Raw genomic sequence first — 27741 nt, forward strand, 5'->3', positions numbered from 1 at the left:
TTAGGGGTCACCCAACCCCTTCAATTACTTAAAAAGATATTTTATTGATAATGTCTTTTGTTTTAACGTCATTTATTTCTGTAAATGCTTCTTCCCTCCATCCAACTCCTATGATTTATAAATATGAAGACTGAAACGCAGAGAGAGACAGTCATTTGACTATGTTGGTAAAAAGACAAGCACTAGAGCCCAAGTCATCTGACTCCACACTGTTTCCATTGCTTCCTTGGTTTGCTGAAGAAATAGTTGTTAAAAACTACTACCAAGCAATTGGTCAATCAACAAGCATTTATTAAAATGCCTACTCTGTGCCTGACAGGCAACGGTGGAATAGCATAGGGAGAGATGTCTGTTGACCCAAAAAAACCCATTTCTCACATTTATACAACTTTTGTGACCTTGGGCAAAATCACTTAATTTCTCTGGAAAGGGAATATAAATTGTAGAGAAGGTGATGACCTGCATTGGTGGAGAAAATTTCCTCCCCAAAATGTTCCTTATAGCAATGAAATCATAGGTCGAATCTCTAACCCTATTATTTGCCAAGAAGATACAAAAGCAAACAAACAAACAAAAGGATTTTGCCATCAAAAGTTTAAATTGGGTAAGGAAGAAGACAGGATGTACACAATAAGTAGATAAAAAATAAAGAGTAAATAGCAGTAATTTGGGGCATGACAAAGTCAGGAAGTTGAACTGAGCTGACAAGGGAGCCAGGGATTCTTAGGGAGAGGGGTTAAATAAGGCTTTGTGCTGGGGCAGTGAGAAGATAGGATACAAAGTTTATAAACTGTGGTATGGGACCTTAAGGAATTAACAAATAATAACAGCTAGCATTCACATATTGCTTTAAGGTTTGCGGAGCCCTTTTCACGGTCTCTCACTTAATTGAACACTCCTATGAAACAGGCATTATTACTATTACCTTTTACACATGAAGAAACTGAGGCTGAGAGGGATTAAATGGCTTGCCCCAGCGTCACAGTTAATCATCTGAGAATTCTGTTTCTATACTTCCAGATTCTAGTCTAGTCTAGTCTATCTTCCAACCCCCTATTCACTCTGCCACCCCGAGCCAATAGGGACAGCCACCTCTCTGAGAGGAGGGGACATAGGCTAGGGAGAGGCAAAGAGAAGCTTGCCCCAGTCCTCCTCCTGAAAAGGTATACTTCCAAGGACCTTTTCTTCCTTTTTATAAGCAAACTGGGCCGTCGACAATTCGGGTTCGTCCTTTGCTGCCCCGCCCTAGCAGTCATTTCGGATGAACAGCCCCGCACTTGCAGCTAGAACCAGGTAGACGCTGCTCGGTCAGGGACTAGTTCGCAGGATGACAGCCCAGCCCCAGTCCGAGCTATAAACTTCAACCGGCCACAAGAGTGTGCATGTGAGGTGACTGCAACATTTTCCTTGCCAAACCAGAATTAGCCGGTATAGGAATGAAAGGCTGTGGAGCCTTGAGCTTGCACAGGCTGGACGCTCAGCTCTTACCCAAGAGCCCCCGATCCCCCCGGCTCCGCTGGGCAAAGGGCTGAGGGAGGCGGGGATCACCTCCACCTGCTAAGGGACCGGCCTGGGGCTGTGGCCAAGCGGAGCTGGAGGGCCGGAGCACCGCAGCTCCAGGATGAGAGGCTCCACTACTACCAGATTCGGCGTTCGGGGGCTCCGGGGGCAACAGCGAGGAGCTGGGGAGCCCAGGACTAGTGCCCTGTGAAGCAGCTGACCCCGGGCTGGCCGGGAGCGGTAAGTGAGCCCGGGGCTCCAGGACTGCTCCTGGGGATGGGGGCCCAGCTGCAGTGAGTACTCGCAGCCGGGACCACCCGGGTCCTTCTGTGAGTGGCTGCAGAGGGGCTGCCGGAGATGGGGGAGGGGGGATTGAAGGAGGAAGAAGAGCAGGAGGAGGAGGAAGAAAAAGAGGAAGAAGTAGGGAAAAGAACGGATGCACTGGAGGGAGGTGGGGAAAGTGTGAGTACCCTCCCTAGCCTGAGAGCAAGGTGGGGGGGAGCTTTCTTCTGCAGCTTGGGGTAACTGTCGGTCATTGTCTGTTCTGCTAGCGGAAGAGAGGGGCGGGGGAGGGGAGAAGGAGCGAGGAACGGACAGATGGACGGAAGGAGAGGATGTGTGTGCCCCCTACAACCCGAGGAAAGCCGGCGACAAGCTCCCGGCCTCATCGTCCTCGCTCCGCGTCCCGGGTTGCCCCTCATCAAGGCTGCGCATTCCCACCCCACCTCGCTGGGCTCAGCTAGCCCCACACCCAGCGAGTTCCAGCCCCAGGCCCAGCTCAGGGGTGAGAGCCAGCTGAGACCGAGCGGGTTCTGGTTACTGAGGGACAAACAAGATGTAGCTATTTATGGGGCCAGGGGAGGAGCGGAAGGCGGGAGCTGTGAGGGGAATGGGAAGGCGACGTCTCCCAGAGCAAACTGGCTGGGAACTGCAAGTGCCTCAGTTTCCCGAGGGGACCAGGGTTCTGAGGTAGAACAGGGAGATGGGCCTTGGGAAGACAGCCCATTAAGCTCCCGAGCTGCCACGGCTTGGGACTCCGGGCAGAGGAGCTAGCTTTTGGTGCTGTCCAATCTTAAAACCCGAAGATACTGATTTGGGGGTCTGAAAGAGAGAGGAAGGGAAGGGCACATAGTACAGAACCAATGGGGATCCCTGGACTGCGAGGGGGCCCTAGGGTGGAGTCCCCCGGGCGCCTCTGGCCCGCCCTCGTTATCCGGATAGGCTCCGGGGCAGCACGTGCTGAGAGACAGCAGCGGTCTGGGCCCGGAGGCGGATCCACGACCCATCCCTCCCTCTCCATCCCTCCATCTCTGCATCCCTTCATCCATCCCTGCATCAAACAATTGGGCTGGAGCTACTGCTGCCGCCGCTTCCTCGGCTGCGCTGATATCCAGGTGCCTCTGCGTTTCAAATCCCGCATCTCGGTCTCTAATGCAAGAACGAATATGGGACAAATGCCCCTTAATCATCTGTCCGGCGCAGGGCGACAACTCCAAAAGGGGGCACTTACTTTGCCTTCGCTTCTTCCTGGGATCGTGAATGTAGAGCTCTGAGGGACCACAGAGTCCAACCTCTCCATTTAAAGGTGTGGAGCCAGAGGAGTGAAGGCACACGAGGGATAATCGGCAGAACTCTGGCCCTGATCGCTCAGACCCGGGCTACAGTGCTCTTTCCCTTACATCAGACTGCCTCTCTCCTGAGCCACTAAGCCTCGGGCAATTAATGTTTACTCATGTTCATTGCATCACAGGGCGATTTTACTTTATCACTGAACCAATTTTTTGCAATCCAGCCACACTGGCCTCCTTGCGGTTTTTCACACAAAACCCTTTATCTCTCAACTTCAGGCATTTTCACTGGCTGTGAATTTCTCCCACGCCTGGAATTCCCTTTTTATGCCCACCTGCTGGTTTCCTTCAAGTGCCAGCTAAAATTTCTGTCCTCTACAGGAAGGCTTTCTTGATCCCTCTTCATGCTGGTGCCTTCCCTCAGTGGATTACCTCAAATTCAATCTTCACATGGCTTCTTTTTACCTAATTGTGTTCCTCTCTTCTGAGACTGTGAGCTTCTCAAGGCAGGGGCTGTCTTTTGCCTTTCTTTATATCCCCACTACACAGCACAGTACCTGGTACATAATAGAAACTTAATAAATGTATATTGAGTGGCACTGGGGGAAAAAAATCTAAGGCAAAGTAGTCAAGACTTCCTGGATTCTCCCTTATATTGAAAGAAAACAAGCTGACTGGCCTTTATCAAACTTATATAATCTTTTCCTATATGGTATATAACTCCGTTTTTTAGAGCAAAATCATCCAGTTGAAATTATAGTCTTAAATTCTTTAAGATATTGTTCTCTCAGGATTGTGAGGATCAAGTGAGATATTTTGTGAAGGGCTTAGCACAATGTTTAGCACATAGTAGATTAATAAATAACTTCATTTTTTCTTCCTTTTATTCTTCTTCTTTCCTTTTCTCCCTCCTTCCTTCCTTTTTTCTTTTCTTTCTTTATAGAAAAAGTTGTTTAAATGCAAATAGCCATCATATGTGCATAGGTTAAAAGACTAGTTATAGAGCATATGCTACTATTCCCATCACAGTTTTAGCAATCTCCTCATGAGATGACTACATTTGTAGTTTTCAATTTAATAGATTCCAATTTTTCTCTTCACTTAAAACTAGAACATCAGGATTTTAACCAAAGAGAAGTAGACAAGTAAAAAACAGGTGATTGTTTTACTTGTGACTTTACTCTTAGAAAAAAAACTTGAGCAAAAAAAGACATTAAAATTTTGGATTCTGATGTTCTAGAGTAGGATATATTGTTCTGCATGTTCTGCAGCCCATTCATCACTAACTGTGAGTATATTAGATAAGCTGAGCTAATGATAATTTTCTAATGGCTTGAACATGTTGCCTTTTTTTTTTTTTTTTTTTTGGCCATGTATAAGGAAATTTGGGTTTGAAGAGAGTAGTTTTGAAGAAAGAAGAAAAAAAAAAGAAATTTAACCAGAGAAAGAGCAGATTCTAATTGTGTTTTATATGCAAGTCAGCAAGAATTTATTAAGTGCTTATTCTATGGGAGGCACTGTGCTCTGAGGATAGAAAGGAAGGAAAAATACAGTCCCTGCAGTTAAAGGCTCTTACCAGGTGCCCTGAACTTCTGTTTTTGAAATATATGTTTATTTCTCTTGCAATAAACCTAGTCTTCACATGATTGCCTGTTGACACTGCTTTTAAAGTGCTCACAATTTAATGGGGAAGATCATATATAAACAGGAAATGAAGGAAGCCTAAGAAATCTAGGGACAGAGTTGAGGAGGGAACCAGTTACAGGCATGGGGGACACCCAACACAGGAAACAAAATCTGAAGATGGTGTCCTGTGTGAAAAACAGGTAGAAATGAGCATATCCCTGGATAATGGAGGATGTGATGGGGAGTCAAGGATAGAGAGTAAAAAGGTAATGAAGGGCTTTAAAAACTAAACAGAGGATTTTATATTTGATCCTGGAGGTAATAAACCACTAGAGATTATTGAATAGGGTGTGACATGGTCATATCTGAGTTTTTGGATTCTTACTTTGAAAGTTAAGTAAAGGATGGACTGAAATAGAGAAAAACTTAAGATAATCGTCTTTAATATTCACTTTAATTTATATTCAGCAGTTCTTTTCCTAATAATAGCTTTTTATTTTCAAAATACATGTAACCCTTGCAAAACATTGTGTTCTAAATTTTTTTCCCTCCTTTCTCCCCACTCTCCTCCCCTAGAAGCAAGCAATCCAATATAAGTTAAACATGTGCAATTCTTCTATACAAGTCCAATATTTATCATGCTGGACAAGAAAAATCAGATCAAAAAGGGAAAAACTGGGGAAAAAAAAAAACAAGGAAACAACAAAAAAGGTGAAAATACTATGCTGTGATCCATATTCAGTTATTGGGTAGTTCTTAATATTGTTTCTTGAATCAGATCAAATTCTACTCAAAAGCTCATTAATAGCTAATTACACTAATTGCACTAAAATCATTACACTAAAGATGAGATTTTAAATTATTCTTGCTTTTCAGCTGTTTGTGGCAAATAATACGTCACACATTTTTGAAGTGACTACAAGAAAAACTAACAATGACACAGTAAATAATACTTGTTCTTTAAAGATAAATATTACATTCAAGTGCATCTCCAATCCCCAAGGGAAGGCTGTCTTACTGGTAGCCCTTTAAAAGTTTGCTTGTATTTGCCTACCACAAATCACATTTCAGGGTTCTCTTTTCTCTGAAGCAACTTTTACTGGAAAAGAAGGTCTAGTTAAAATGTATCGTGTGTTCAACATTTTTGAATACAGTATGAGCAAGGCCTTGTGTTAGTTAGACAATGTGACAAATAAGAAGATGAATTCATGAGAACCTGGTCCTCCAAAGCTCAGAGTGATGGGCTATGTACTTAAGGAGGATATAAACAGCAGAACTTCCACAGATCTGTGATTTCATCACACAAACATATCTTCTAATAATACAAATTATCACTTATACTTTTAAGACAATATATGTGTAGGAGATTAATCAGTGAAGTTCCCTGATCAATTTATTCAATTTTAATCAATTTGTGTTTACTAAGTACCTGCTTTGTGTTAGACATTGTACTAGGTCTTGGAGATATAAAGAGAGAAACAAACAGTACTTACCATAAAGAAGCTTACATTTTACAGGGTAGGGAGAGGGACAACAGCATGTACTGAAATAAGTAAATGCAACATGTGTACAAAAGAAACACAAAATAATTTCCACTATATCAGATGAATTTACCCACCAGCAAAATAATACAATATTTCCTCATTTCAGTGGAAAGGTGAAAGCAATGGGGTTGGAATGTTTCAGGTTCAATGGGAAGGGGGTTGTCTTCTGGCAACCCTATTTTTTTTTCCTTTTGAACATCATTTAAACAAGAGCTTCTTAAATTTTTTTTCCACTAGTGACCTATTTTCTCCCAAGAAATTTTTATATAACCCCAATATAAAAATATAAAATAGGTAAATTGATAATCATTTACCCATAATAAATCATAAAGAAATTTATTTTAAAACAATTCTTTGGTATATATAATTTTATCATTTATTGAAGATAAAAGCAAATTTGTCTGCTAATGAAGTGGATGTTTATTTTTACATAAAGATTTAATCTTGACAGAATATTTGATATCTTTTACTGTTGTCAAATTTTTTGTAATCCCCCCACACACACACACACACATTCAATTACATGACACCATACAGGATCACAACCCAGTTTAAGATTTGATTTAAACTACAGAATGACTATGTATCTGCAAAACTGTATGGTAGGGAATAAAAGATGAAGTGGAAGAGAAAAACTCACTGGAGAGGGAAGAATGATTTTATAGAATATTTATTAGCTACTAAGAAGACTATGTTATTTCTGTGTTGTCCATGGAATGGAATAGAGCTTGTCCTGTACTTAATATACAGTGTCACCTTGAGTTGTTGTATGAGAATTAATGACCCTTTATTTCACCTTTGTGGAGACCTAACAATAAACTATATTTAGATATTTTCCTGCATAAACTCTGAGTTGGGTGAGGCAAGCCAAAAAAGAACCTTTAGAGGGTCTGAACCTCTGATTGGATGTGGTCTATATAAGGTCCTGGACTACAGTTTACACATACAAATATCCACATCTCCCTACAAATATGCCATAAGTGATCTATACCAATATATTGGGTTGGGGGTAGAGCTTCTTCTAGATTTCTGAACATTGTGTGTTAAACATACTGGAACATGTAGACTGTCCATTAGTTATCACTGGATCTTGCAACATCCCTGGACCACCTTCATTTCCAGTCATTTATTTTTGAAACATAAATTTTTCTCTACATGTACTTTTAAAAAAAATTAAAGCTTTTTATTTTCAAAATATATGCATGGGTAATTTTTGACATTCACTGCTACAAAACCCTGTATTCTAATTTTTTCCCTCCCTTCCTCCCACACCCTCCCCCAGTCAGCTAGTGACCCAATATATATTAAACATATTCAATTCCTCTATACATATTTCCACAAAAATCATCTACATTTACTTGTTTGAAATACATACTCCAATGCCCTTTGGATGTCTTGTCATTTTGTTGCTAGGAGACAGAAGTATTTCAATTCTCTCATGTATCACAGGGCTGACTCCACCCCACCACCGTCTCAATTCATTATTTATCGCCAAGACCCTTCATGGGAGATGCAATCAAAATCCCAAATATCCCATTATTAGTAGAAGAATACTGAATCATTAAGAGCACTGTAAAAATTCCCAAATATCACTCAGCTCCCTTTCTGTGCAACTCTGGGGTCAGTCCACTGTTCACCTATAATATCTATCTGAGGTCTGGTTACCAATGGATTTATGGGTTGTTCATCTAACAATCTGTCATATTCTAGACAATTTTCTAGATATAGATTTTCCAATGTAGATACTTAAGCCAGACTCTTTTGGTTATGATTCTTGTTTAAGAGAGTCCAGTGTTCATCATCTGCAAACAGAAATGTCGAAAGACCTTTCATCTCTAAGGATCCACATTTGGACTTTGCACTGAACATCCCTCGTAAGATTAGCAATTGTGTTTGTTGAGCAAAAATCTCTGTTTTATGCCTCACTTGATACAAAGAGGGTCATTGGATAAATTTTCTATTGTTATCTCTTTTAAAGAACCTTGTGTAGTTTTGACGTATGCATAGGATATTTTGTTGGGTTTTTGTTAATAGTCAACAAATAATAAACATGGTGGGATCATATATTGCCTACATATTTCTGTGAATGTTGTGCCTGTACTGAAGAATGATGTTTTATAAAGCCTCCCTGGTTCCTTTTCATTCCTTCATAGAATACTTACATAAATTCTCTATATAAAAACTTAGTAAGGAAAGGAAAGTAGGTGTATGACTTGATCAGTACTGATATTTTATTGGTTGCCTGTTTGTTTCTTAATAACAATAAGACTCAAGATTTTCTCTCAAATGTTTGGTATCCTCTTTTCATTAAAATATCAAAAAACTGATCTGTCAGAAGGCTTTCAAAAATTGTGTTAACTTTAGCCTGTAACTATTTTGGAGGGTATCTTTGGCCTAATCCAGCTTTTCTTCTCAACTCTATTTTCTCTGGTATTGTTTCTTCTTCCTCACAAGAACCCACTGTAATCTGTGTTGACAAAATATGAATGTGATGTTTTCCCTGTGATTAATGGAGATTTCCCTGTGATAAAATAAAGGAATTTATATTCCTTATCCATTACCAATTCATCCTTGATTGCCTTCAGGACAATCAGTTGAATCTCTCACCAGACTTTCTTTAGATTTGTTTTTCCTTCTATTTCTTCTTGTTTTTTCACAAGGCTTTCTTGCTCATAATCTTCCACCATATTCTTATATAAGAATTTACAAATTAATTTATGTTCCAAACTAATATCACTATTGGCTACAATATACCTCTCCTTGATGAGTAGGTCAAACATTTCCTGGTTGAGGTGGCTTTTAGGATCTGTTGTTTCATCTTTGACATACATCAGTTAAACTTCTACTATCTGTGTTTTTATCCATTTCATATGGGAGAATTTAATGGGTTATTTAAATAGAATAGGTGGGGTTTTGTTCAGTCATGTCCTATTCTTCATAACCCTATTTCTTGGCAAAGATACTGAAATAATTTTCCATTTTCTTCTCCAGTTCATTTTATAAATAAGGAAACTGAAGCAAATAAGATTAAACGATTTGTCCAAAGTCACATAGCTAGTAAGTGTCTTGAGACAGGATTTGAATTCATGTCTTCCTAATCCTAATAGCCCTGAATGCTATCCACTGCACCACCCAGCTGTCCTGTGCCCCCTAACTACCCAGACAGGTTGGGCTTGCTTGTCTTGTCTCTCTGACATCTATTCTCTCATCTCTTTTGATATTTTGATATTTTTTCTATAAAAGGCTGGTGATCTGACTGTATGTGGGTAGTTTGTTTTGAAACAACTCTCCCACATGGGTAACTAGTTGTTCCTTATTTAAATAGAATGTACATTTTTGTGATGTAAATTGGTGCTCACCATGCTAATGCCTTCAAATTTTCTTCTTGATGACATTTTTCATCATATACTGAACATGAAACTTCATATAATCCACAAGCCTTTGGTTTTTGTTTCTTACTTCTTTTTTTTTTTTTTTTTTTTTTTTTGCTGAGGCAGTAGGGGTTCAGTGACTTGCCCTGGGTCACACAGCCAGGAAGTATTAAGGGTCTGAGGCCAAATTTGAACTCAGGTCCTGACTTCAGGGCTGGTGTTCTATCCACTATGCCATCCAGCTGCCCCATGTTTCTTACTTCTCAGTCATATTTTCCAACATATTTTTCACCCTCTCATGGCCACCACTGCATTTAAATCACCGAGGAATAAAGTATGTCTTAATTTGATTGAGAGGAGAGTTTCTCAAGTTCTTCATAATATTCCTCTACTTCTTCATCATTTGCAACAGATGTTTCATGTTAAGTTGCAATTATCTTCAAGGCCATGTTTTTTACAAATGGTCATTAATTATTTTGAATCATAAGATTGCCAGATGTTCTATGAAATTATAGATAGAAAAATAGATAATAGACAAAACATTTATTAAGTGCTATATACTAGATATAGGGTAAAGATCTGGGAATACAAATACAAGCAATTAAGAGAGTCTATTCTCAAAGAGCTTACATTTAAATGGAAAAAGGCAATATAATGGGGAGTTGGAAAAGAATGGAACAATGGAGGGGATCCTCCAGCTTCCTAAGAGAAGAAAGTATTTTCAAATTCAGAGAGTAAACTGAAGCATGGTTGGGGCCCCTAAAATATGATGGTCTAGGCAGAGTGAGGGACCAATCAGAGGAATGGAGCCTGAATATAATGATTTCTCTATAGGGGGTAGAATGTTGACAAAAAGGAGGAAATTATGTTGGAAAATTTAATTATCTTAATGCCATTAGCATTAATTGATTGATTAATACAATAAACTCTTCTAGTTCCTTTATTTTCCTCTCTAAGGAGAATCAGTAGGCCATTCTTACCCTAATCATGGCTTTCATTTGCCTTCTTGTTTCATATACATTAAAAATATTAGTGCTGATATTCATTTCATCTACTATAGGAAGAATCTTGGGTCCATGGACTTTTAAAAGATGTATTTTGATAACTACTTTGCAATATAATTGACTTTCTTTGGAATTCTGGCTTTTTAAAAAAAATTTATTCATTAAAAACATAATTCTGATAGAGTCCATGGACTTCACCAGATAGTTAAAAGTGTCCATGTAGGGATATGCTGATAGATGTTTAACACCTGGCTCTCTGAGCAGGGGAGAGGGGGAAAGTGTATACAGAACATACTTTAAAGTTAAATCTGCATTATTAACATTTTTCCTATCATTTTCTTAAATCCAGATAAACGATAAAATAGTTAATCACACCCCAACTTGAATCTTTTGTTGATTCTTAAGGTATAAATATTTACACTTAAAATTTAACAACTGACTTTCCTAAGCCAGTATGAGCTGGTTTTATTCCCAACCTAGATATAATACATGCAAAATAAAGTTAACTCCTTCTTAGTAATAGGTCATCTTGTTGTTCACTGCCCAAGGTACCAGCATGTATATGGACAGATAACATATATGGGCAATCCACAAATTTTGCTTTCTACCCCATTTCCCCTGTGCTTATGTAGGTACTGCAGGCCATTTTATATTCTCATTTGTGTCATACTAGTGGTTGTATAATGTCTCTGTGGATAATGTAGGTGGCCAGCTGGGGCTCTTCACTGTCCTCTCCTCCTTATGCCATTTTTCTTTGGGGATTTAGTCATCCATATCTGATAATTAAAATTAGATCACATTTTTAATAGGCTCTATATAATGACTCCTCAGGTCCTTTTGATGCTTTTATGGATCAATATTATACAAAATGTTAGGAGTGAAGCATTATTTTCATAGGAAAATTCACAAAAATTAGGCAAGATTAGCTAACTTCTGGATTTTTTTAGATGGAGATAAAATGTTGGCGTAAAAAGTGAGCAGATTATGTTTTGTTGTCTATTAATGGACAGGGGAAATTAGGGGAAGGGCAAATCTTTTCTTGGAACTTCCTTCAGTCCTTCAAGAGATTGATATAATTGGTAGCTTCAGTTCAAGCCTCTGCTCTGAGATGCCTATAGAAACGAACAGCCTTTCTTGACCTCTTCCTTCTTTACTGAAGCTCACTCCTGATCTTATTTTTGTCTTTACTTAGTACTATTGGTCCTCTGATTCAATCTGGCTCATCTCTTAGGTTTACCTTTTTCCTCTTAGTTTTTTAAAGACTCTTGTGTGTGCAGATTGATTTTTTTATCTGCCTTTTAAAGTATTTAAAGGCGTGAACGTTTCAAGAAATGGAGCAAAGATTAGGTTCTTCAGCCTCTATTTTTGATCTTGTCCCCATGTCCCTATTCCTATCAACACCAATCCAAATAACAAAAAAATCCAACCAAGAATTCACTTCTGAAGAGCCAGTTTTCAAGAGGCAGAGCCAAGATGCAGAAAAAAGATAGGAACTCACCTGAGCCTTCTGCCAGTCCTCTCCACATATCTTTAAATGATGCCTCAAACCAAATTCTAGAGGGGCAAAACCTACAAAAGGACTGAGTGAAACAATTTTAAGCTCAAGGCAACTTGGAAGTTCAGCAGGGAAGTTTGGCTGAACCAGAGGGAGAGTGGAGTGCAAATCCCCACACAATAAGACGGTGCAGACGGCGTCCCAGCAGTCCTAGGAGTGAAACAATGACAGCGATGGTGGTTTCTGGAGTTCTCCATCCACAGATAGATGGTAAAAGGGGATGGACAATAGAGTCCCTTGGCTGGCCCTGGAGCAGGACTCTGTTGCATTGTCCATACTTGGATATGAGTCTGCATACCCTTTGATCAAGCATCAAATAGGTCTGTATCCCAAAGAGCTATTTTATAGCTCTTTGGGGTTATAGTGTGCAATATTCTCCTGGTTCTGCTCTCTTCACTTTGTATTAGTTCATGTTAATCTTTCCAGGTTTTTCTGAGAGCATCTCATAGATTTGTGGTGGTAGCTCGGAGTTGTTTTAATGTGCATTTCTCTTATTAAAAATGATTTAGGGGCAGCTAGGTGGCACAGTGGATAGAACACCAGCCCTAAAGTCAGAAAGATCTGAGTTCAAATGTGGTCTTACCACTTCCTAGCTGTGTGACCCTGGGCAAGTCACTTAACTCCAATTGTCTCAACTATATATATATATATATATATAGAGAGAGAGAGAGAGAGAGAGAGAGAGAGAGAGAGCATTTTTATGTGACTATAGATAGTTTTGATTATTTTGTTGGAAAATTGCTTGTTCGTATTCTTTCATCATTTATCAGTTGAAGAATGGCTGTAATTTGTGTACATTTGACTCAGTTTTCTATGTATTTAAGCAATGACATCTTTGTCAGAAGAACTTGCTGTAAAAATTTATTACCATTTTTGTGTTTCCATCTATCCCATTTTCCTTGTTTATCAACCTCTCTCCTTTTACAATGTCCATTCTCAAAAGTATTTTGTTTCTGACTTTTATCTCCCCAAATATGCCCTCCCTTCTATCAATTCCTCTTCTTTCTGACCAGATTGACTAATATGACAGAAAAAGAAAATGACAAGTGTTGGAGGGGATGTGGGAAAATTGAAAATCTTGTTCATGAGATTGTATACTATATTCAACCATTCTAAAAAACAATTTGGAACAATGCCCAAAAGGTTATAAGACTATCCATACCCTTTGAGGAAGGAGTACCACTACTAAGTCAGTATCCCAAAGAGATTAAAAAAAAAAGATGTGTACAAAAATATTTATAGCAGTTCTCTTGGTGGTGGCAAAGAATTGGAAGGAAATAATAGCTGCTGTTGCTTGTCCTTTGTTCTCAAAGAGAACCATGATATTGGGGAGGTGCTGACATTACATTCAAGTAAATTGAATTTAAGTGGGGGAGGCTGTGCAAGGTCACCTTCTTCATTTTCCCCTCCAAAGCTATCAGGGCTTAGTAGCTAACTCGCTGGAATTGATAGAAACAATGCTTATGTACTTAAGTTCACACCTTTAAGAGTTAAGAATGCACACATTAGCATTCAAGATTCACAAGTCAGGATTTAATTGGGAGATTCACAAATCAGGAACCCATAATCCCACTCTCTCAGAGGAGGAGTCAACCTTTGAGTTCACATCTTTAAGAGATCATATATAAGAAGCTCTTGGAGCCTCAGGAGTCAGTTGAGGAGATTGAGAAGCCAGAGACTGCAGTTGGGCAGAACAGGGGATTCGGAAGAAGAGAAGCTGAATATGGAAGAGGCAAAGGACTGGCAACAGGAGCTCTTGGAACCAGGAGAGAGGCTTCTAAGAAAGCTAATTGGGCTATTTTGGAAGAGACAATAAAGGACTGAACTTTTAACAGCTAGCTGCAATTGAGGTGATTATTACTTTGAATTGAAACTAAGGCTGCCTCCAGAAGCTCCCCAAGCAATCTCCTCCCAGAGAACATGTATTAGAAAAGAAGAGCACTCCATTTCTCCAAGAGGGTCACCTTGACTTCTACTCTCAAACTCCTATACCCTTCAGAAAAAGCAGTTCTAGTTGATCATACAGCAGCTTTTTTCTGGAAAGTGTTTTTGAACTGAACTGGGAATTCTGAAGTGAGGTTCAAGGTACTTATCCCTACATTGTGTGACTCTGCTTTGTGAATGAATGTCTGTGTCTATATGAGTGCAGTTTGGGGAATACCCATAAATCCTCCGAGTTTGGGCATTGTTGTTTTGACAGGATAAATCATTGCTCTCATTGTGTAATATTTTGGGGTCTATAAACCACTTTACATATATACTCTTACTTAATCCTTCCAACAACTCTGTGAGGTGAGTATAGTGACTTGACAAGTAAAGAAATGAGGGTAGAGAGATTAAATGATTTCCTCAGGGTCACACGATGTCTAAGTGAGGATTTTAATCCAGACTTTTTTGCATCAAAATTTACGGACCTATCTCTTATTGGGCTATCCACCATCCCCTACTTCCTTTCTAAGATAAAGGGCTCAGAGTTCTGGAAAGATGGCAAATTTTTCATGGAGATTGAAAGAGAAAATTAAAGCATTTTTCTTTGTTGTGATTAATGAAATAATTTTGTGGTTTGTTTTTCAGAATATTGTAGAAAAAATGTACACCAGTCATGAAGATATTGGGTATGATTTTGAAGACGAACCAAGAGAAAAGAAGGCACATAACCCAAACCCCAACATCGATGGCGGATGGGCTTGGATGATTGTCCTTTCCTCTTTTATGGTTCACGTACTCATCATGGGGTCCCAGATGGCACTAGGGGTGCTGAACATGGAATGGCTTGAAGAATTCAATCAAAGTCGAGGCCTGACTGCCTGGGTCAGCTCCCTCAGCATGGGGATCACCCTCATCGTCGGTATGTCTGACAGGGTCCCAAAGACACTAGATAAGTAGACATAACATGGAAATTCTCCTTTCCCTCTTGACAGTTTCTTATGCCTTACTAGTTTCCTAACTCCATTTTCTTCTCCAGCTCATTTTACAGATGAGGAAACTGAGGCAGACAGTGTAAAGTTACTTTCCCAGAGTCAGACACCTAGCAAATATCTGAAACCAGATGGGTTTTCCTGTTTCCAGGTTAAGCATTCTATCTTCTATTATCAGAAGAGTTAGAGAAAAGGATTGAAAGTAGTTGTTGTAGGTGTATTCCTGTGATGTGCAAATTATGCACCAGCCACATACCAACTGACTTAACTAAGAGCCTATTATGTACCCAACACTGTTTTGGGCACCACGAGGGAAACTAAAAGTGTAAAAAATAAATATAGTTCTTGTCATTGGCTCTCATTGAAAAGCCAAGTTAAACTGAGTTAAACAACTGAGGAACAAAATAAGGAAATAAATCAAGGGCTTGAGTGGGTAGTACAAGCTAACTTGAAAAAGGGCTAGAAAAAAGGAATAATCACTATGGTCTGAAGTTTTTGAGGACGGACGTGTTTCCCCCCATATGGATGTTTCATCAAAAACAATAAGTAAGACCCATTCTGGCTGAACTATATACTACTTCCCCCACCCCATCTCCGCCCCCTTCCCATATCTGTTGTCTGATTTCAGCCTCACAACTCTGTGAGGTAAGTCTCTCAGATATCATTGTCCTGATCTTACAGACAGAGTAACTGAGGCTAAATGACTTGCCCATTCTCACTTGTGTGTGTCTCAAGGATTTGAGTCTTCCCATCTCCAGTGCTCCAAGGTGTTTTTCTGTGAATGCATGAATGCACTTATTAAGAAGTATTATAGAAAGCATAGCCCTGGGGATATAAATAGAAAAAATAAATAGTCCCTGCTCCTGAAAGCTCACATTCTAATTGGTAGAAATAATAGAGGAAAGAAAATTCAGGTAAGAGCAGACCTGTCAGGGTGATGGCCAGGGTAGCTTCAGTGGAGTGGTTGGGGAGGAGAAGGCAAGGAGATCATGGAGGCCACGGGGAGAGGGAAGATAGCAAAGATTGAAGATCTTAAGATATAGTGTTATAGCTAATGTAAATCTTGATGGTCCTCTGCTTTCCAGAAACGAATAGCTAATGACTCCCAATGTCAGGAACAAATCAAGCAGCCCAGATTAGGTCTCAACAACTCTAGGACCAAGAACAGGCAAGGAAAGAGGGAGAGGGTACTCCAGATAGTGGCCCTTATTCCTAATATCTGGCCATCCTGGATGGCCTGAAAAATATTGTTATTTTACTATTAACAAACGTTATTGTTGTTTCCATTCAATTCCAGATATTAAAAAAAACAATTTTGAAAGCCTAATTTAAAAAAAAATATTTATATGTAGTAACTTTAAATTATGTCTAAAGAAATTGTTTCATTTTTCCAGTTATTTTTGTAATGTCAATTGAGCCAGATAATCTCTAAGATTTCATCCAGTTCAAAAAAATCTATGATTCTGTAAAGTAACTTAATTATCTTTAATAACATGCTGATTTTATCTAGATGTTAGCAGAGCATTTTTCATAGTTCTAGAGCTAGAAGATCATGAAATCAAATGAGAAAATAGAGACGCAAGGACTTTGTGATTTATATTGAGGTGACTCTTTGGACTTAAAAAATATGAGTTTAATTTCAGTCTCAGAAAATTCCTAGCTGTGTGACCCTGGATCAGTCACATAACTTCTGTCTGCTCAGTTTCCTCATCTATAAAATAGGAAGGATAGTATCTTCTTTTTTTTTAATAGCTTTTTTTTTATTATAACTTTTTATTGACAGAGCCTATGCCTGGGTAATTTTTTTTTACAACATTATCCCTTGCACTCACTTCTGTTCCGTCGTTTCCCCTCCCTCCCTTCACCTCCTCCCCCAGATGGCAAGCAGTCCTATACAAGTTAAATATGTCACAATGTGTCCTAGATACAATATATGTGTGCAGAACTGAACAGTTCTCTTGTAGCACAGGAAAAATTGGATTCAGAAGGTAAAAATAAACTGGGAAGAAAAACAAAAATGCAAGTAGTTTACATTTCATTTCCCAGTGTTCTTTCTTTGGGTGTAGCTGCTTCTGTCCATCATTGATCAATTGAAACTGAGCTAGATCTTCTCTTTGTCAAAGAAATCCACTTCCATCAGAATACATCCTCATACAGTATTGTTGTTGAAGTGTATAATGATCTCCTGGTTCTGCTTATTTCACTCAGCATCAGTTCATGTAAGTCTCTCCAAGTCTCTCTGTATTCATCCTGCTGGTCATTCTTACAGAACAATAATATTCCATAACGTTCATATACCACAATTTACCCAACCATTCCCCAATTGATGGGCATCCATTCATTTTCCGGCTTCTAGCCACTACAAACAGGGCTGCCACAAACATTTTGGCACATACAGGTTCCCTTTCCCTTGTATCTCTTTGGGGTATAAGCCCAGTAGTAGCACTGCTGGATTAAAGGGTATGCACAGTTTGATAACTTTTTGAGCATAGTTCCAAATTTATAGCTTTTTATTTACAAGATATATGCATGGGTAATTTTTCAGCATTGACCCTTGCAAAACCTTCTGTTTCAACTTTTCCCCTCCTTCCCCCTATTCCCTCCCCTAGATAGCAGGTTGACCAATGCATGTTAAATATGTTAAAGTATATGTTAAACACAATATACGTATACGTATCCATACAGTTATTTTGCTGCACAAGAAAAATTGGACTTAGAAATAAGGTAAAAATAACCTGAGAAGGAAATCAAAAATGCAAGTGGACAAAAACCGAAGGAGTGGAAATGGATAGCATCTTCTTTATAGGATCGTTGGGAGGATAAAATGAAATTATATGGATAAAATTTTGCAAACCTTAAAGTGCTATATAAATTCCAGTTGTTGTTATAATAGATAACCAGCATCAGAATCGCCATTGAACCCAGGACTTCTGACACCAGAGCCAGAACTCACTGTACCATACAGTGATTTGGTGCTCTGAGTCTGGGCACCCGAGACAACAGTGTCAGAGCTAGTTCAAGTCACCACCCATTCATGGAATAAAAAAGAAAAAATAACCATGAAAGGGTCTGGGATTCTGCTTATTTGCCATTTGGTTGAAAGGGTTTCCTAAGCCCCTTCCTACTGTGTGATTTTGTGAGTGAGTAAACGACAGATAGAAAGTTATTCCTAAAGCATTTTGCCAATGGAGATTTTAAAGTAAAGAATAAATCTTATTTCCTGGGATCACAGATGTAACAACCAGATGGATTTTGGAGGTCATCACAAAGAGAGATTTAGGGTGTTCCTCAGGTTATACAGCTAGCATAGTATCAGATCCTAGATTTGAACACAGATCCTTTGTTTTAGAGCTGGCCCACTTCCTCTCTATCAGATAATATATAAATGCTGCTGCTCTAGGCTCTGGTAAGTTGCTTTCACCTGCAAGTGGTTAAGCTGATTCTTGTCCACTCTACTCATGAACAAAGCCGGGTTTTCTGTGCACAGTGGGAAAGAATGGCATCTGATTTTGTCCTGAATTCTGGGAAGTCAGCCTTTGGGCCTGAAATATTTGTTTGTTTTCTTTTTTTGTTTCTTTTTTCTTTTTCCTTTTTTTTTTCCTGAGGCAATTAGGGTTAAGTGACTTGCTCAGGGTCACACAGGTAGGAAGTGTCAAAGTGTCAGACCAGATTTGAATTCAGGTCCTCCTGAATCCAGGGCTGGTGCTCTATCCACTGCACTATCTAGCTGCCCCAAGGGCCTGAAATATTTAAAATCAAGATGATAACTTCCATTTCTCAATTTGTGGAATCCCAATGTCTCCCTGCCCAATTTGGCAAGCCTGTGTTAGAATCCTCAGAGAGAGAATGGGACTGAGGGAAGGTCACTCATTCATCACTTCCTTATTTCTTACCTTTAGCAGATAGAATAGGCAGGGCACACGCCAGGCCCCGTGGTAGGAGTACAAAGGCAAAACAAAAGACAGAACAAAGAGACTCATGTTTTCTTGTCCCTTCTCACAAGGAATTCCAACTCTGGTTCTTAACAAACTCTGAGATGAGGCTTCAGCTTTCAGATCTTGCTTCCAGGATCCCTTCAGGGTCACACTGGGAAGCCCTCTGCCAGTTCTGGAGGGTGACTCAAGAAGGTGATCTTGGAGTCAACTGGCGTTTCTAGGGCACTTTAAGGTTTGCTTATTTTATCCTTACCTCCCTGGGAGGTAGGCGCTGTTATGCCCATTTTAATGAATGAGGCAAATAGGATTAAGTGGCTTGCCAGGGCCACACAATTGGTAAGTATCTGAATCTGAACTTGAACTCTGGATTTCCTGCCTTCAGACCAATGTGCCATTGTGCCACCTAGCTAGAAAGGGTCTTAGAGTCTTTTAGTCTAAGTGTTTCCTCTTACCAAGGAGTCTCAGGTAGAATAAAGGACTTGTCTTGCATCATACAGATGATAAATACAGATAAAGGACTTGTCTTTGGTCATACAGGTAATAAATAAATACAGGTCATACAGGGTAGAGTTTGAACTCAGCTCCATCAACTTCCCAGGTTGTATTTGTTCCCCTGTATTATAGTACCTTCCTTAAATCTTCTTGCCTTGATGTGTAAACAAGATGGCTTCTGATGCATTTAATCACTGCCATTTCAGGCAATTCTCTGTCATTCTTTGGTGAATGGAGCCATTGGGCTGAGCTAATCAGACCTACGTCAAGCACTGCTTTCAGTGAGAATGGAAAACATTTAAAAAGGAGAATAACGTAAAAATGCTTTCAAATCCCTGTATGGGTGGGGTTGAATTAATTTTTAAAATACTTATTAAACTCCTACTTTGTCACCCATAGTGCTAAGCTCTGGAGACACAAAAAGAGGCAAAGGACAGCCCCTGAGCTCACAATCTAATGAAGGAAAATAGGCAAATGATTATGTAGGAAGGAGCTATAGATAGAAGAAACCTGCATTGGGAAGGCACTATTATTTAAGGGGACCATGAAAGGCTTATTGAAAGAGGAGAGATTTTAGCTGAAGTAAGCCAAAATGTGGAGATGAGGAGGTAAAATCCCTAGCAAGAGGAACAGTCAGGGAAAATTCAGAGTCAGGAGATGCTGGAATGTTGTGTTCTAGGAATGGTCAGGAGGCTGCATAAATTAATCAATCCACAAGCACGAATTGAGCATCTACCTTGTGCCAGCCACTCTACTAGGGGCTGAGAATGCAAAAAAAAAAAAAAAAAAAAAAGAAAAAGAAAAGAAAAGAAAAAGAAAAAAATATACCAGTATCTGCATCTGGGACTTTGTATTCTTTAGCAGACTGGAAGGGAGGAGGATATTGGAATTCTACATGGAGATGGAATGACCCTTAGATAGTGGTCAAAAAATACTAAAGTTTTGGATCAATTTGGAGTCCTGGAGTCAGGAGGACCCGAGTTCAAATCTAACCTCATATCATTACTACCGGTGTGATCCTGAGTAAAGTCACTTAATTTTGATAGGAAGGAAAGAAAGAAAGAGAGGAAGGGAGGAAAAAAGGAAGGAAGGGAGGAAAGGAGGGAGGAAGGAAGGAAGGAAGGAAAATACTGTGGGACGATCAACTATGATAGAATTAGTTCTTCTCAGCAATACAACGTTCCAAGACAATTCCAAAAGACTTTTTTGTTTGTTTTTTTGTTTTTTTCCCAAAAGACTTGTGATAAAAAATGCCATTCACATCCAGAGAAAGAACTATGTAAGCTGAATGCAGATCAAAGCACACTATTTTCAGGTTTTTAATTTTTTTTTTCCTTTCTTGTTTCTGATTCTTTCACAGCGTGACTAATATGGAAATGTTAAAAAGAAAAAAAAAAAAAAGAAAATGGCCTTTTCAATTCTAAAAAGGCTTATTAATAGCAAGCTGACATACATGACTTTCCCCCCACACCCTTCCCTACTCGTTAGAATTTCATTCACATAGCAGAATAATTATGGTCTCCATTACTTAAAATCATGGTGAAAGACACAGAAATGCTTTTAACCTATATCTTATAAATTCTTTAAGATTTACCATCTTTTTGCTCTTAATTGTTTTTATCAGAAACAGAGTTTCTCAGGATATATTTGTCATGTGGTCATTACTCATCTTCATGTCCACCTTTATTTTAAAATGTTTACTTAGTTCCAGATTTTCTCCAAAATAACAGGATGAACAAATGCAATTGTCCATTAACTCTATGTCATCACTGTGTTGACATTATGTTTAAGATTCAGCCCCCTCAGGAATTTATTACCATCAAAGATAGCCATTAGCAAGGTGAAGCTGTATATATCAAATGAGGAAAAGCACTTAGTATCTGCCACATAGTAAGCAGAATAAAAATGTCACTGTTATTATTCTATTTTTATGTAGAGCCTTAATTTTGCCTCAAGTAGAGAGGTCTGTGTAGATTAATGCATATATAATACCTTTCCCCTGCCCCAACTCCCATCATAGAATTAAGGCTACTGGGAGTTTTAAGAGGTCCTACTGGAATATAGAGTTAGACAACTCTCCAAGAGGCCAAGAAAAATTCTCAGAAGGAGAAATGTGAGGCTGTTGCTGTAGAACAGCTAGGTAATGCAGTGGATAGAGCATCAGGTCTGGAATCAGGAAGGCTCATTTTCCTGAGTTTAAATATGGCCTCAGACACTTCTAAATTATGTTGTCATGGTCCAGTCACTTCATTTCCTCATCTGTAAAGTTATCTAGAGAACAAAATGACTAAACACTTCAGGATCTTTGCCAGGAGAACCCCAAATGGGAGCACAAAAAGTTGAGCATGACCTAAATCACAGAACAATACAAATTGTTTGTCATCCTAAGAAACAATAAACATGACTTTTTTTTGTTTTGCTTGATGGCTGACCCTGAACAGCAATGGAACTCTAACTGGCCATTCACTATTCACTCATCTTCATCTGAGAAATACAGACAAGGGAGTAACCAGAGAAGAGATTTTTTTTTTTGCATTAAATAGTAATAATTAACTAATATTTTTAAAGATGTGGTTGGCTGGTACAGTGGATGGAACTCTGGGCCTGGAGTCAGGAACACTTGAGTTCAGACACAAGCCTTAGCCAGTGGTGTGATCCTGGGCAAGTCAGCTAACAATTATCTACCTCCATTTATGGGATAATAATCCTACCTTCCAGAGTTGTTATGAAAAGCAAATGAGCTAATATTTGTAGAGTGCTTTGTAAACCATGAAGTGCTATATATTAGATCTATTATTGTATAATATTGTGTGTAATATCATATGTAATATATTATACTCATTATTAGTATCTGTATATCTCTATTACAATGGATATCTATTATATATTTTATACATATCTCTGTTATAATAGATACTTATTATATGATAATGATACATGTAATGTTATATACCATACTTGTTATGTGATATAATAGTATATCTTATCTATTATCATGTATGTTATCTATTATATTTATTATGTAATTATTATGATTGAAATTATTATAATGTATCTTCTATTACATCTAATATATTGCATATAATACATTATATCTATTAGTATATATGATATTGCATGTGACATCTTAATAGATGATATCATGTAATTATATAATGTTATCTAGTACACGTATTATTAGATATATAATATCTCTTATTACATGTCATATTATATAGCCATTATTATCTAACTGTTTAAGGTTTACAAAATGCTTTATTAATATTAACTCATTTTGATCCTTACAACAGGAGCTAGATGCTGTCTTTATCCCCATTTTATAGATGGGGAAACTGAAGCAGACAGAAGGTTCTAATGGAATATAGAGTTAGACAACTCTACAAGAGGCCAAGAAACTTTTACCCAAGTTTTTAAAAATTTTCCATGTTTTATCTTAACAATTGTTATGTTTTAAGGCTGTTTTTGTTTAGTTGTATTTAGGTAAGACCATATTAAGGGAATGGCAATGAAATACAAATACTTAATTCTTTTTGCTGTTTCGTGATAGGACCTTTCATTGGCTTGTTCATTAACACATGTGGCTGCCGCAAGACTACAATAATTGGCGGGCTTCTGAATGCCCTGGGCTGGGTCCTGAGTGCCTATGCCACCAACGTGCATTATCTCTTCATCACATTCGGAGTGGCAGCTGGTAAGTGACGGGGAAATCAGTCTCCTGTATTTTCATTGTGCCTTTTAGCAAAAGGGTTTGTTGTGGAGGAGAAAGCATCCATCTGAACATCTTACTCTTTGTTCTCGCATCTTTTGTATAAGAAATGTGGTGAGTGTGATAGGGAAGAAATTCTGTGTTCTCTTAACTTGGCACATGGGCAAGACCCCTGGGAAGATTACAGCTGAAGCTTGGTGATGAAAGCTCCTGTCAAGCCTTCCACATAAGAGATGGATGCTCACCTCCTTACTTCCACAAAATCATTAGCTCAATAAGCCTCCTTCCTGAGACCTTTCCTGTATTCTCAGCTGTACTAGTGCCCCCTCCATTACAAATTTTTAGTATTAATATTTACTTTGAATATATTCATATGTGTACATAGTCTTCTTCCATAGACTATAAGTTTATTGAGGGCAGGAACATTTCATTTAGGTCTTTGCAACTCCAGCACATCCTAAAAGTGGATAGTTATGTTCTGATGTCATGGTCCTTTTCAAGAATGAAGGACAAACAACAATAAGAACATCCTAAAAGTGGACCGTTATGGTGCATAGAAGACAGTTAACAATATTAATTGATTGGTTCATAGGCACTTAATAGATCCTTGTTAAATTATTCATTATTTACATTTTAGAGGTGATTAACTCGGGCTATAAGAGAACTATATAGTAAATTATTTCTTTGGCATGCAGATATAATAGCTTTAGGCCTGTAAGAAAGCTCAAAAGGTCATCCAGTCTAAGGTCTTCATTTTCGATAAGAAAACTAAACTGACTGTCCCAAGAGTTAGTAAATATTAAAGATGGGATTTGAACTAGGTCCTCTGGCTCCCAACCCAGTCGTTTTCCCTCTGTACCATGTTTTCTCACTATTACATCTTTGAAAGAGGAGGTTGTCCAAGAGTAGGCAATTGATTTAAATGAAAAACATGTGTGTGTGTGTGTATACATATATATTAAGAAAGTTTCTCATTTGATTTCTATACCATGTCTCAAAGTAGTCATTTTTCTCCCCACAATCATGTTCATCTTAGCAAATATATGAATTTTATGTATATTTATGTATGTGTCTATACACACAAACACACATATGTATATATAGAAAGAGGTACTTCAAGAAGCCCATTCTGAGGTAGAATGTTTATTCAGGAGCGTGGAAGTTAAAAGTGGTTTCTGGGTATCCCACGTGTCCTATGTGGTTCTGCAGCTACACCTCCCCACCCCCCATTTCCTTTGGCAAAAGGCAGCTTCCTGTATCATATTTAGTTCTGAGCACATTACAGTGTACGTTTGTACATTTGGTCTCGAATGTGAGTTACAGAATTTAAATAACAGCATCTCTCAAAGTACATCTTTGTTGTTGCGAAGTATTTTGTTGGCTATTCTCTCTAATAACAACTCCTTGGATGGGATTATAGAATCGTAGGCTTTCAGAGTTGAAAGCGGCTTTTGGGTCCATCTTACATCTGGGCAAAAATCCTCTTTAAAACGTACCCACATCTGTGATTCTCACCTTTTATCTATAAAATAATAGGGCTTTTAAAGGCTCTTCTAACTCTAAATCTGGATGATACAGTGGATAGAACGCTGAGCCTGGAGTTAGGAACAGTCATCTTCATGAATTCAAAATCTAGATACTTATTAGTTATATAATCCTGTTTCCACAACATAAGGAGTTGGAGCAGGAATTAGTAAACCACTCTAGTATTTTTGCCAAGAAAACCCCAAATGCAGTCAATGATTGAACAGCAACATTTTTTTTCAATAAATAGTATTTTATTTTTTCAAATATGTGTGTGGGGTGTGTGTGTGTGTGTGTGTGTGTGTGTGTGTGTGTGTACACTAGCTGGGTTGACTGACAAGTCACTTAACCCTATTTGCCTTAATTTACTCAACTGTAAAATGAATTGGAGAAGGAAATGGCAAACCCTTCCAATATCCTTGCCAAGAAAACCCTAGATACAGTCACAAAGAATGGGACACAATTGAAATGACTATACAACAACATTTCTTTTCAATCAATAGTAATTTTTCCAAATACATGTAAAGATAGTTTTCAACATTAATCCTTTTAAGATTTTGTGTTCCAAGTTTGTTTTTTTTTTTTTGCCTCTCTCTTCCCGTCTCCAAGACAGCAAGCAATCTGATATGTTAAATATGTACAATCCTTTTAAACATATTTCCATATTTGTCAGATTGAACAACAACATTTATATAGTGCTTACTATGTGCCAGGCTCTATGCTAAGTACTTTACAAATATTTTTTCATTTGCTCCCATAATAACTCTTGGAGATAAATGCCAGCATTATTCCCATTTTATAGATAAATTAGTTAAGGGAATCAAAATTAAGTGACTTGCCCAAAATTACATAGCTAGGAAGCCACATTTGAATTCTAGTCTTTCTGAATCCAGGCCCACTGCAACTTTCCAATGAGAATATTTTCAGGATCAGCTCAAAAAAGCACATGTTAGGGGCAGCTAGATGGCGCAATGGATAGAGCACCATCCCTGAAGTCAGAAGGACTTGAGTTCAAATTTGGTCTCAGACACTTAACACTTCCTAGCTGTGTGACCCTGGGCAAGTCACTTAACCCCAATTGCCTCGGGGTGGGGGTGGGGAGGAAGTGTTATATCAAATATTCTACAAAGATTGTGAACATTTCTTTGGAACTGAGATAAGTTCATCATCCTTTGTCATTTGGATGCTTCAAAATGAAGAAAACTATTCAAAAAAAATAAAACAAGCCAGTGTTCACTACTTAAAAGTAGAAGAAAAATTTAACACAACATTCAGAGTTAGCAAAATGTAATGCTCTGTGTCTAAAAATTTCACTATGTTCTTTTTATAATTAGAATTAATTCCACCATAAACAGAAAGATAAGAGTTATCTTTTAGGATATAAATTATCCAGGTTAACAAAATTTTACCTTCATACCCAATATTGAAGCCAAGAGGATTCGAATTCAAAGTCTGCCTGTGATACATACTGGTGCAATCTTTTTTGACAACTCTCTAAGAATGCAAGTTGCCATCTACATTGGCCATAGGAATGCTCTTACCTGGGAGTTCCCTGGTCCAATGAAATCATCACTGTAATCTCCTGAGATAAATAATTTGCTGGAAAAGGTCATTGGGAAGACTATAAGATTTTCCATTAGAGAATCTGAATATTACCTTGGATAGGTTACTTTTTCCTCCTCTCTAGGTCAGGCTATGAAAACTCATGAATGAACTGCTGGAAGGAATTTGCTTAGTGCTTCCTATATTAACTGTTCTAAACCCTGAGGAGACACATAGAAAAAGTGAAATCATCCCTGCTCTCAAAAAGCCCATATTCATCTTAACAAGGAAGGCTTTGAGTGTTAAAAATGGCGGGTGGCCAAGTCTAATTACAACATATGCCAAAGGGATTGTCCAAAAGCTCTTGGTGCATCGGTGTTAAAAAGTCACTAAATTCGGCAAAGAGGATACAAAGAAAGGAAATACACATTCCCTGGCTTCAGGAAGCTCATAATCTAATGAGGAAAACATTTATATAAACAGGCAATATATTTTATATCTATTTATATAAACATGTTTATATAAATACCTACATATATAACACATACGGAGTGGAGAGAAGATCTGAGAGGAGACACTAATGATTCCGTCTCTTAAAGCACTTTTTCCCATGCTATCTCTACTTTAGTAGACAAACTTTTTAAGGTGCTTTGAGGCAGCTAGATAGAGTTAGAAACAGCCGAGTTCCAATCCAACTTCAGACACTTACCAGCTCTATGATCCTGAGCAAGTCACTTAATTCTGTTTGCCTCAATTTCTTCATCTGTAAAATGAGCTGGACAACAGAATGGCAAATTATTCTAGTATCTTTGCCAAGAAAATCCCAAACGAGGTCACAAATGCGTCAGATAAGACTGAAAAACAACACATGAGCTGCTTTGGCCACAATAATTAATTCCCTCTCTTGGTGGCCAATCAACAAGGCTCTCCAAACTTAGACTGGCCTTTTAATGATAAATAGATGTTTTGTTACTGTGCCTATTTCAAAACCTTTCTCTTGTAAGAGCTTGTGTTCCATGAGCATAGCCTTGGAGCAGATGAGATCATTTTCATACCACATCATAAAACATGGGAGTATGATTATTAATTTCAGAAAAGCAGACCTTCAGCCAGGGATGGGATATGTCTTCATTTTGTCAGGATTCTTAGCCTAGAGTCTGTGAACTTATTGGAGTTAAGTGACTTACACAAGATCACCCAACTAGTAAGTATCTGAGATTACATTTGAACTCAGGTCCTCCTGATTCTAGGATGCTGCCCCCAAAATATTTTTAAACAACTGTATTTTGTTTTATTTTGTTTTGTTTTGTTTGTTTTTAATTTTATTTTTTATTATAGCTTTTTATATGCAAAATATATGCATAGGTAATTTTTCAACATTGACCCTTGCAAAACCTTCTGTTCCAACTTTTCCCCTCCTCCCCCCACTCCCCCAGATGGCAGATAGTCCCATACA

The 27741-nt window shown here is 38.4% G+C and overlaps 1 protein-coding gene across 1 annotated transcript in view; it reads left to right on the forward strand.

Annotated features, from left to right (window-relative positions):
* Window positions 1-697: 697 nt before the first annotated feature.
* SLC16A14 (solute carrier family 16 member 14) overlaps window positions 698-27741 on the forward strand; it is a 48437-nt gene continuing 21393 nt past the window's right edge. Inside the window, exons 1-3 of the mRNA XM_051983368.1 lie at window positions 698-1740; window positions 14743-15016; window positions 23061-23204. Coding sequence (XP_051839328.1) covers window positions 14758-15016; window positions 23061-23204 — 403 coding nt within the window. The 5' untranslated portion in view covers window positions 698-1740; window positions 14743-14757. The remainder of the gene's footprint in view (window positions 1741-14742; window positions 15017-23060; window positions 23205-27741) is intronic.

This window comes from Antechinus flavipes, chromosome 3, assembly GCF_016432865.1.
Source record: "Antechinus flavipes isolate AdamAnt ecotype Samford, QLD, Australia chromosome 3, AdamAnt_v2, whole genome shotgun sequence".
NCBI lineage: Eukaryota > Metazoa > Chordata > Mammalia > Dasyuromorphia > Dasyuridae > Antechinus > Antechinus flavipes.